General features: G+C 33.4%; 1 protein-coding gene across 1 annotated transcript; it reads left to right on the top strand.

Annotated features, from left to right (window-relative positions):
• Positions 1-56: 56 nt before the first annotated feature.
• Positions 57-8,012, top strand: LOC144974954 (testis-expressed protein 264 homolog). The gene is made up of 4 exons (XM_078918498.1): positions 57-448; positions 3,357-3,479; positions 5,286-5,384; positions 7,158-8,012. The coding sequence occupies exons 1-4, from the start codon at positions 173-175 to the stop codon at positions 7,623-7,625; spliced, it is 966 nt and encodes a 321-aa protein (XP_078774624.1). The 5' UTR covers positions 57-172; the 3' UTR covers positions 7,626-8,012.
• Positions 8,013-12,685: the final 4,673 nt, after the last annotated feature.

Here is a 12,685-nt window from a genome sequence, read left to right as displayed (position 1 = left end):
AATTTAATGAATGTGTGCGAAACGTAATGATAGCGACTTCCGGTTCGTTGTTTACAACGGAAGGATTCTGAGCAACAGATTCTGATTCATTTCATTTTCTTTTGATCCGACTCTTAATTAACGTCAAACACATTTCTTATTTAAAAGTCTAATACTAAGACGTTACGCGAAAATGTTTGAAGAGATTGGCTCTACGGCATTGTTCCTTTGCCTCATCGTGCTTCTTATATCCCTAATCCTACTCACACTGCTGGTCTTATTGATACACTCGGGATTATTCACCCCCGTCAAGGAAGTCGGTACGGGCAAACCTCCACTTGGAAAAGTTGCCATTGCTTACAAATTTCAGAAGGGACCTTACAACGAATCAGGGCAAACATTCACAGAGGCCCATATAATTGCACCTAATAATAAGTGTGTCGGTATTTATTACGATGACCCAAAGAAGGTAATTATAATTTTAATAATTAAGTCACCTCTGCCTCTATTGATTGGTACTCTATCTACCGCAAACTCCGGGACCCAAATAATTTTGGGGTTTTGGGAGGGAGAAAACTTTAAAAAAAATAATTTTGGGGGTTTGGGAGAGGGGAAACTCTTTTTTTTTTTTTAAAGAAAATTATAAAAAAGGTTTTCCCCTCCCAAACCCCCTACCAGAACATTATTTTAAAAATAATACTGGGGATGTAGGAGCTTTCGGAAGGCCTCCCGAACGCTATCTACGATTTGCAGTACAACTGCGAATAGAGGAAATCACTATTCGCAGTACTAATCTAGATAGTTAGATAGATAGACTCAGATAGACTATAGAACTGCAAATAGAGGGGTACTATCGCAAACTCGGGGACCCAAATAATTTTAGGGGTTTGAGTTTGTGAGGGGAGAAACTTTTTTTAAAAAAAAGTCTAGAAGGGGGTTCGGGAGGGGAGAGAATTTAAAAAAAAAAAAAAGAGTTTCCCCCCCTCCCAAACCCCTAAAATTATTTGGGTCCCCGAGTTTGCGATAGTATACCCCTCTATTTGCAGTTCTATAGTCTATCTGATTCTATCTAACTATCTAGATTAGTACTGCGAATAGTGATTTCCTCTATTCGCAGTTGTACTGCAAATCGTAGATAGCGTTCGGTAGTTGTAGTAATGATGATGTGGTGGTGGCTGTAGTAGTAGAGGTAGTTTATTGATAATAACTTCTATTATTTGCAGGAGCACTGAGAGTGAGTCGAGCAATGGCGAGAGAGAGAGAGAAAGAGAGAGAGAGAAATTCCTGGAACTTTATTAAATATATTTAACTAACTGTAAATGCCCGGGCTTGTTGTGAGATTGTAGAGCTTTTAAAGCATGGGGCATGCTGGTTGTCTTGCTGGGTGGAGACCCATCCGTCTCTACTGATGGTGATGTAGGCGTGCCATTGGGTTCTGGTTCAGCTGCTGGACCGTCACTGAGACTGTCATTTGGCGGTTGGGGAATGTTACCAGGCGGAGGTCTAGGCAGATTATTATAACAAAATGCATCGAAACTTGAACTAACCACCCATATATTTGATAACAAATGATAAGAGACAATACTAATTAAACCTGCCCTCACCTCTTCAAATTTTGGTAAACCAATCAGATTACATTGTACTTTAATTCTGTCAAGTAGTTTTACATACCAAATGCGAACATGTGGACATCACCAAAAAGAACCACACATGAATTGAATTCAATACCTTCCCCCCCCCCCCCCCCCCCCCCCCTCCTCCCCCTCCTCCCATGAGGGATCCACATCATTGTTCATCTGCAATAATGTCTCATCTTGTTATATAGGCAAGCGATTATTGCGCTTGGTTAATGACCAAATAGGTGACAAAATTACTGACCCTGCTATTGGGCCTAATATATGAATTGAACTATGTGGTTTCATTAGATCTGCTGAAGCATTGTGGCACACACTGAGCTTGGGGAATCCATGGAAATGTTCTATTTTATATATATATTTGGATTTATTTTGATTAAACTTTGGCAAAGTTGGCATGAAACACAAACTGGAAGTTGAAAAATACTGAAGAAAAGAGCAGTCTATTATGCCACCAGAGGTCGAGAATAAAGGTGAAGCTCACTAGCTCTTGTCCGACTAATCTTTCCTAAAATTTTATGAAAATAAAACAAACTAAATATAATAACAGATCGAAAAAGCAAACAAAAAATGCAAACAAAGACAAATTAGAAATAAAACAACAACAACAAAAAACCAGTCTGGCATAATATTCAACACAAACAATGGTATCCTAGAATTTGTTTGCGTTTGGGCAACCTCCGCTTGGATTTTAGGCCAGAACATTTGCATTTGGGGCAAGGCAGAGATGTCACTTGCTGGGTGGGATTCCTGACCTCCCATAGTGGGCAGGGAGGTACATGACATACTGTATCTTCTATCCCCCTATATCTGTTTTCCAACATGCTTTCTGTCTTTGTCTTGGAATGAGATTACTTGGTTTTGTCCAGGCCTTGCCAGAATACCCTAGCTGGGAGGGAAACAGTCAAATGTATAGTTAGAGTTTTGGGAGATGATATTTTTTTCCTTGTAAATCATCTCTCTGTTCTGCACTGTATTGTTTTGTTTACATATTATATATAATTTCTAAACATTTGAGTGTGTCCCTCTTAGTGGGGAGCTGTGCTAGTCTATGGATGAGACTTTTAGGTGATCTCAAACTAAGTACTTTGATAGTGTGCTCTTGGAATCTACGTTTCCTATTTGAACAAATTCCCCTTTGTCTTCCCTTTTCTCGGGTGCTTTAATTGTAATTCTAGAACTTTTTACTATCCCATTTTCTTCCTTTTTACTGGCGCTGATATGACCTTAATGTGTTGCAAGCGCAGTAAAACCCTTAAAAACAAACAAACGATGTCACTTGCATTCATATTTCCCAAGATATTACTTAACATCAAACCAATAAGAAAATGTAAAATATTGTGACATGTAAGCTCAAGAGAGTTCTGTGGAAAATCACAGCAGTGAAAAGCTATTGAAGTTCAACCAGCAAAAATCAGTTTGTATTTGGGCGCCCTTCCCTATTGTTGTTATTATTATTATTATTATTATTATTATTATTATTATTATTATTATTATTATATATTATTATTATATTATTATTATTATTTATTATTATTATTATTGTCATTAAAGTAGTATTATAGTTATTTTGTCATTGAATACAACAATCCAATTTGAATTTCTTGGTTTCTTACTTTTTAAATCTATAGAACTACTATGTTTGGGGCTTGGCTCCATTATAATAATATTATTATTATTATTATTATTATTTATACTACTGAAATCAATTGAACCTGTCAAGCAATCTCATTTTATCTCCAGGTTCCATCTCATGAGCTGCGTTATGCTGTTGGATGCATCCTGGGGTCAGACATAGCAGAAGTTGATCCAGATTTACTCAGTCGCTTCAATGAAAAGGGTTTTAAATCTATAACATTGCCAGAGGTAAGTTGGGTTTTTTTTAAAATTCATTAATTTTAATATTTTAGGTACCAAACGACTATATAGTTTCAAATGTCAAACAGCTCTGAATGAAAACGTTAACTATTTGTAAGGTAATGATAACACTACGGCTACTACTATTACTATTACTACTTCTACTACTACTACTACTACTACTACTACTACTACTACTACTACTACTACTACTACTACTACTACTACTACTACCACTACTACTACTACTACTACTAATACTACTACTACTACTACTACTACTACTACTACTACTACTACTACTACTACTACTACTACTACTACTACAACCACCACTATTGCAAACACTATACTACTACTACTACGATTGCTACTGCTGCTACTAACAATAATTATGATAATAGTGATATAATAATAATAATGATAATAATAATAATAATAATAATAATAATAATAATAATAATATATAATAATAATAAATAATAATAATAATATGATGATATATGATGATAATAATAATAAAAATAATAATAATAATAATAATAATAATAATAATAATAATAATAATAATAATAATAATAATAATAATAATAATAATAATAACAATGATAATATTGATAGTAATATTAATAATAATGATGATGATGATAATAATGCTAATAAGAGTTGAAATTTCAAAACGCAACATCTCCCTCTAATCGGAAGGCCATCGTGGCAGGCAACAAGATGGCAGTCACACAACAGTTGCATATCATAATGGATTTGAACCAGAAAATTTTAAAGATTCTTTTAGAAAATTTCTAAAGGCATAGAATTTTAGATAGCAAAGGTTTGAGACTGTCAGATAATGACTAAAGTGCCCTTTTAGATGTGTAAAATTTAATGACTTATAGAAGATTTTCAGGTGTCTGCTTGTCAAGACACTTTAAAATGACCACTGCAGTCTTGTAAATAACTTGTTACTTTACAGGAAGCCAAAGAAGTTGAATGAGTGGTGGTTTTGTCTCATCACAATTCTTTCACTTCAAAATGAGTCGTGCTATAATTTTTTGGTCACTTTTTTTATTTCCAGGAGATAATCCTAAAAGCAGAGAATTTCAATCATTGAGAAAAGAACACTTGTGATCAAGTGACAAAAATTAAGGATTTCTTTAACTACAACAGTATATGTCTTTTAACATACACTCCGAACCCCTCCATTCCCAGCACTGTGTCCGGATTACAGAAACATCCAGATAGTGAAATCAGTCCCTACAATGTACAAATAAAGAAGAAGAAAAATCCTTCCCCAGGCAACTTGTTTTGATGATAGAGAAATCTGGGTTGTGGAGTTCCGGATCAGAGAGTTGTGACTGTATTTAACATTAATGACCATTGTGAGCTCAGAGTCCTAGAGAACACAGAGGTTCTTTGCATAAATCTTGATAAAAATAGTGGATAGTTGATAGTTATGGAATGATGTTCAAGCTTGCTCAGACTCCTTCGGTACCTATGGTCATTATATCTGTCTTATCACCAAGTTCTTTCCCACCTAGTCCCCTACAACTCTGATACAAGACTTGCATTTCTGATTATGTGTGTTTTCAAAAATAGATAAGGCGGCATGTTTTATATATATGGCCTTCATCAACATAAAGGGGTTATTCAAGTCTATGCTCTTTTTCTATTATTAGATACTAGACCTAAAAAATTATTGTGCAAACTGGTGTATCTTAATCTCAATAAGAGTTCTAATAATGATTATACATTAGCATTCTTTTGTAATTGTAATCCTATCCATTTTACAAGTATTTTTTTTGTGTGTGTGATTTTCAGGTTGAGTATGCTGTTCAAACCAGCTTTCCACATGTGACGACACTATCAATTCTCATTGGCATTCATAAAGCTTATCCAAGACTATGTGAATATATTGAGGTAAAAGATCAATGGCTTTTGGCGTTATTAGAAAGGATAAAACATAAAAATGAATTTTTAACAAAGTTGAATTTTAAAAAATCCAGTATCAAACAAGAGATTCAAATTTAGTTATGCCATATAATGATGCTGTCAAAAGCAAAATGTAATATTTGAATATCTGACTCCCAACTTTTTGCACAATTCAGGTAAAAACTTGTCACTTCATGCACACGTACAGATTTGTTTTTTGGGTCTATTTCTTTTACCTCTGGTCATTTTTAAATACCTTATTCCCAACATCTCAACAACAATGTCTTGTCTATTAAGAAATGACCAGTTTATTGAGTGCATTAGAAGTAAGCTATGATGTAGATTGAATATGATTATGCCTGTAGATAGGCAGGAGGATTAAGTTTGAACCATAAACTGAAAATTTAGATGACTTGAACATTTTGGCAATCTTAAGTACTGTTGTCTAATGAAAAGACATGTAACCATTTTTTTTTTAATCTGAGAATCATGAAAAAAGTGCTTCATGCCTTTTATGATTGGGTATTCATTAATGTGGGTTTAACCAGTGGAAATACACAATTTGTGCTGCAGATATGTCATGGACACATAAAAGATGTAGTTACAAAACGTACTATTGAAATATTTGTTTGTTTTTAAGGGTTTTACTGCGCATGCAACACATTAAGGTCATATCAGCGCCAGTAAAAAGAAGAAAATGGGATAGTAAAAAGTTTCAGAATTACAATTAAAGCACCCAAGCAAAGGTAAGACAAAGGGGAATTGGTCCAAATATGTAACAGATGTAGATTCCAAGTTTCACATTATCAGTGTACTTAGTTTCAGATCACCTAAAAGTCTCATCCAGACACAAGCACAGGTCCCCACTAAGAGGAATACACTCAAATGTTTTACAAATTATATATATTATGTTAACAAAACATAATACAATGCATAACAGATAGATCATTTACAAGACAAAAAATATCAGCTCCCAAAGCTCTTAACTATACATTTGACTTTCCCTCCCAGTTAGGGTATCCCGCTAGGTCAGGACACAACCAAGTAATCTCATTCCAAGACAAAGATAGAAAGCATGTTGGAAAACAGATATGGGGGGCCCGGGGAAAGAAGACACAGTAAGTGCCTCTCTGTCCACTATGGGAGGTCAGAAACCCAGCTATTGAAATATAACTGGAATAACAGAGATGGCTTTAAATTTAGTAGAAAAAGAGCCAAACATTGATGGGAAAAACATATAAGTTATACTGACATTTTGCATAAAGAGTGTTCTTGTTATAAGAAAAGATGGTTTCAACCTCAAACTCTTTTGCTGTTCTATTGTTTCCGCTTTCAAACAAAAACAGAGTACAAACATTTCATCTTTCTCAGGTCTTTTTTCCTTAGATTCATTAGAAAAATATTTTTGTATATTATAATTAATTACGTTTGTGCACCAGGTCTGTGGTATTTGTATAAGTGTTAAATCAGCTGTATTGACAGATGCAAAATTTGTCTCAAAATATCAAACCAATCTTGATAAGAAATTGGCAAGGCAAAGAAGTTTAGTTCTGCTTAAAAGCCTATAGAGGTGGTATTTTAAATGTGTATGAATGACGTTTCAGGGCTCTCATATTTCATACTATTATGGGTTCAGGAGAATAATTATGCTTATGCATTAAGTGCTGCCCGAACTTGGACGAATTACTGTTTCTGTTTAAAAAATGACATACATCATTAATTTTCTATCATAATTCATTTTCTCCTTTCATTATCAATTAGGAGCGCAAGTTGTGTGCCCACCCATTCTTGGAGTTCTACAATGGGGATCACATCCATTTCTTTGCCCCTCTATCCAAGCAAGAGGAGTTTTGGGTCCCTGAATGCCAGCAGCATTTTGACGGAAGAGGTGATGAGACTGCTGACACATCTGACATGAATACAACTCTTGACACATCTCATTCCATCATTGGGGACGAATCTGTTCTGAGTGATGATACGCCCAGAGCAACACCTGATATAGAAGTGACCAACAAATCATCTGATGTCCTGGAGGTGTCCCTGGAGAAGGAAGTTGGTAAAGTTAGTGATGGGGGTGGAGATGGATCTAATGACACTGTTGGTTCAGTTCTTTGTGCTGGAGTAGAGGATGATGTGAATGAAAATGGAGGTGGAAATGGAGAAGATGATGACAATGACAACTCTTCATCTTCTTCATTTGAAGTGCTGAAAAATGAAGCGGTGGAATAGACGGAGTTGATTTTTTTTCTTTCATTCATTGAAGCTTCCATGATTTTTTTGTTTGTTTTACAGTTGGAAAAATTATAAGTTCAGCCATACATTATTATATCCTGTTGCTGCCGGTTTTGTTGAGATATTTCATTTTTCACTAAATTTGTTAATTAATTTATCGATTTCTAGATTTTAAAGTTTTAAAGATACCTTGATGATAATTATGTGTTTTAAATCCCTCTCTAAATACATTTTTCCTCACATCTGCAATGTTGATAATATTTGGTCTGTCTTTTTTCATTTAAGATGTGGACAATATTGTGATTCATTTTTTGTGATATATTTGACACCCATGATGACATTATTATTATTATTATTATTATTATTATTATTATTATTATTATTATTATTTATTATTATTATTATTATTATTATTTTTATCATTTTTATTGTTATTTTCCTATTTTTTTTATTTATTTGTTTTTGTTTCTTTTTTTTTTTTTTTTCTTTATTATATTTTTCTGGCCGTTAAGTTTTTAATGCCATGCTGTCGTTAGCTGCTAGCTATTTTCCTTCTTTCAGTATTGTCAATCTCCTTTTTTCTAATACCAAAGAGGGAGGTATTGCGATGATTGAAGTCCTCATTTCAAATTCTCTCATCTTTATTTTGATTTGTAAGGATATTTTTCTGGTGCATTGCCCCTTATAGATATCATAACGGATTTAGCCAGATTTAGAACAAAATAAACTAATAAATATGTTATCAATAACATATATATTAGTTTAGTTTGTTCGATCAAGTTCTTTTTCTTTTCAAAATTCATGCAAATGCCATATCCTTGCTTTTATTTTATATGTGCTAACCATTTATGTCTAAGCAAGCAAAATTGAATAACGATTTTGGTCAAGAATGATATTACGATAAAGTATATATTAAAAAATCTTTGCTTACAATTAAGATTGACTAAGGAGAGACAATTTAGCATCAGTGTTTTTTTTTTTGTTTTTTGTTGTTGTTGAAAATTCTCAATTTTGTTTCAATCTTCAGACTTAAACATAAATGTCATCTGTAGTGGTATAGAAATATGTTAATGATAGGGATATATTCATTTTTTTCATCTTGTCTTTTCATTCGCTTAAAAGAATTTTACTCACAAAAGCAAGTACTCTCTGTAGAAATGTTTTTTTCTTTAGCTATAAAATGTAAATACATAAGTAATGGTTGACTCGCATTATCCTGTCTCCATAGACAGCCCTGTAAATATAATGATACTGTCTTTCAAAATATTTCTTGATTTTATTTTTGTTTCACCAAGTACATTGAAAATATTGGACCAAGCTACAAGGATATGCATGCCCAATATTTAAATAATGCACAATCATAAGTAACCTTCATGCATATATGGATTTAGGCAATGAGGAACGGTTACAATGATAATGGATGATTTATTCTTATTAACCAAATATAATCATTCCTTTTTTTTTGGGGGGGGGGGGGGGGGGGGGGGGGCAAGAGAAGTATTCATCCTCTAATGTATGATATGAATTTATCCGTGAAGAAAATTGTCAAAATATCATCTTATAATCATTGATATATGTTATACTTTATTATCTGGAATGAGCTCTTTTCTTTAGATGTTTTATTAAGCACCTTATGAGTTGGATCTATTCCAGTGAGTGACTTGATCTTTATATTTTTGTATTAGAAGATGGGGGAGTTAGGAGTTAAAAAATTTTAAAAAGAAAAAAAGAAGGATAATGTTTTTTTATGTGATAACTTGGCACCAGTCTGGGTTGTTGTTTCTTTTATTCTCTCAAGACTTCTGAGTATCGAAGTGTTTTTCTTTCAAGACCCTTTGAAACAAATTTTAGAAATAAAGACATCTCTCTACATTAATGAATAGAGGTGCCTAAATGAGTCAATAAAATGGAGATAAAGATAAAGGGAATAAATCTGACTCATGAACGAACAACACAAAACAAACGACGTTTCGGCCCTTGGCCTTTATCAAGTAAACACAGAATACATATATATATATTTATATTAGATTGTCATTGAATGGATGAAGTCCCCATTGTGGATCCATTACATGTCCCTGACTCACAATATCACTAAGATTAAATGGATACCAGCACTGTTAAGCACTCTTGGTCTTAATATTTATGTGGGTTCGTGTAATTGTGCAGAATCAAATGAATTCATTGTCTTAGCATCTTACACCTCATGGTAGCCTATTTTGTTCTGTGATTGTAAAGTTTGACTTTTATGTAGCTAGAGATGACCGCCTTCATTGGTGTGTTAGAGATTATTGTGTATTAAAGGAAAATCGCATATGTGGTGAAAACCAAAGACCTGCCCACTTGAAATTTAGAAAAAAAATGTCGTCTCAGAAAAAGAATAAGAAATCAATACAACCATAACTATATATTAACAATTTGTCCTGAGCTTTAATTTTCTATATCTATCGATCTTCTATCTATCTATCTATCTATCTATCTATCTATCTATCTATCTATCTATCTATCTATCTATCTATCTATCTATCTATCTGTCTATCTATCTATCTATCTATCTATCTATCTATCTATCTATCTATCTATCTATCTATCTATCTATCTATCTATCTATCTCTCTATCTATCTGTCTATCTATCAATTTATCTATCTATTTATCTCTCTCTCTCTCTCTCTCTCTCTCTCTCTCTCTGTCTTTCTCTCTGTCTGTCTGTCTATCTATCTATCTATCTATCTATCTATCTATCTATCTATCTATCTATCTATCTATCTATCTATCTATCTATCTCATCTATCTACATTTTATTTAATAAGGTTGAGGTTATAGTTCTTTCACTGGGGTGTGTAAGTTTGTTGATAATAAAAATTTCCTTCCGTGGGAGCATGTGTTGAAAAGCTCTTTTTTCTGTGTTTGGAACATGTTGTGGGTTTTTCACTATGTGGAATTTCTGTTCTAGATATAAATTGCATTTTGTTTTTGTTTTTACCGAGTAGCTCTTTCGTTTTGAGATGAAGTCCCGTGTGATGTTGCATTGGGTGCTTGAGTCCTTTAATTTCCAGATGTGTTCGCTTAGTGTAGTTGGTGATCTTATTTTGTCATGCTTGAAGGTTGAGGTGTGTTGACTGTACCATGTTTTGAAATGATCCTCTGTGGGTCCGATGTAGTTTTCCTGTCTATCTGTATTGGTGAGATTGACGGTTGCCTTGTAAATAATACATGATACATTTGCCTCAGAGGGAGCACAAGTCTAATTCCTATGGTTGCATTGTTTTTTTGGTGTGTTGTTTTGTTGGTTATGGGTATTAAGGATGCATCTGTTATACCTTCGATGCTGTTCATGTATGAATAGCTGACCTTTATGGTGTTTCTGTTGAGAATTTATTATAGCTCGTGGTCGTGTGGGAAGCAGGTGTTTATTAACTTTAGGAATTTTTGTCCAATATTGGTGGTGACATTTTTGTCGAAAGGGGGCGTTAAACTATGATATGTTGCATGATCTTGAATTTTTTGGGCCAAGTTTGAGTCTTTATTGTCTAGGGGTTTGTAATCGAAGGGTTCTGTGTATCCACTGTTTTTTAGTGCAATCATGTAGGGGCCTCATGCTTAATAGAAAGTTTCAGGGTCTTTTGACAATCTAGATATGCATCGCACAATGTAACTGGGATATTTTTTATGATTGAAAAAGAAAAAAAAAAAAAAACTCCTTTTTTTTACATCTAGTTTATTGATTTATATATATTTATTTAGGTCTGGAATGACAGCAGCAGTGGGCAGGTCTTTAATATATATTTTCTTCTTATCTGTCTGCAGAGTGCACTCATAATGAAATGAATCAATGTTGATTATTGATATTTTGTTGTTATTGGCTTTCTAGTCTCATTATTAATATTTGAATTAAAATATTTGTGTTTTGTGATTTATCTGGTGTTTGTGTGTGGTTTCCTGGGAAAAGTGCCAGATTTCTCATGAGTCCTTCAAGAATTTGGAAAAATAAGAGAAAACATCGTCAACTCCTCAATTTTTAGATTTTTTGCTCCTTGCTTACAGCATTGATAATTGATTGACCTCCTCATGGCTGTTTTTCACCCAAAAAATAATCATTTTGTATAGTCAATCACGTTGTAAGATCGAACTGATATTACTTCAAAGACGATTTTCTCCTTTTTTTTTGTTTTCGGAATATAGTATATATATATAAATGTTTGTAACTTTGTCCCTGATTAAGAATGCCAAAAAGACAAAGAAAAAGAATTTTCTGCTAAAGTAACGGTTTCATCCAGCTATTTTACTGGTTAAAAACTAAATAAATCCATCATGTGGCACCTTTCCTTAGGCCACTATTCATTAAGGCCTGATTCTCCTCTTTGCTCTCACCTATGCATCTCAATGCCAATCTGATTCAGTGGCAAATTTGTGTCTATTGCAACAAGTTATTGAGAGATCTATTTTTTAAAGTTTTTGCATTTCACTTTAATTCCAGCTTTTAGATAACAAGGTATGCATACCACAATATGCTGCAGAAAAGATTGTGGTATAGTTTAAAACATTAAGTAACTGACTGGGATTACTAAATTAAAAATTAGAGAAATGTTTTATCATATTGTAGATAAGAGTGTAATTTTCTTTTTTCAAATTAGATGATTTTGTTTTGTTCAGGCCCTGGCAAGGGTCATTTGTTGTGAGGGAGGCAGTTAGATCTAAACATGCATTTTTCTGTTACAAACCCCCTGAACAGAATATTGTCATCTAAATATTCAGTTATATTTGATATATCTCGTTTTTTGAGAGGTAATTTTTTTCTAATGTAAATCTCCGTTAGAGATTACCCATATGTGATAATTTTAGCTGATTGTATTGTAAGCTTGATTAGATAAAAATGATTTATTTTCGGTGACGTGTATTGTTAGCTTGATTAGATAAAAATGATTTATTTTCGGTGACGATCCCAGTAAAGCAGTGATGTTTCAGATTTAGTCAAAGAAATATTTCTCTTATGGTTCAACTGTTGTTCAGCTTATAATTCGTTTCATGGTGCCCAAATGACTTTTTTTTAATGATTATG

The sequence above is a fragment of the Berghia stephanieae genome, chromosome 6 (genome assembly GCF_034508935.2).
Source record: "Berghia stephanieae isolate SIO BIC M18660-M18661 chromosome 6, UCSD_Bste_1.3, whole genome shotgun sequence".
NCBI classification, from domain to species: Eukaryota; Metazoa; Mollusca; class Gastropoda; order Nudibranchia; family Aeolidiidae; genus Berghia; species Berghia stephanieae.
Note: the sequence above shows the minus strand (reverse complement) of the source record. Positions and strands in the feature narration are given on the sequence as shown.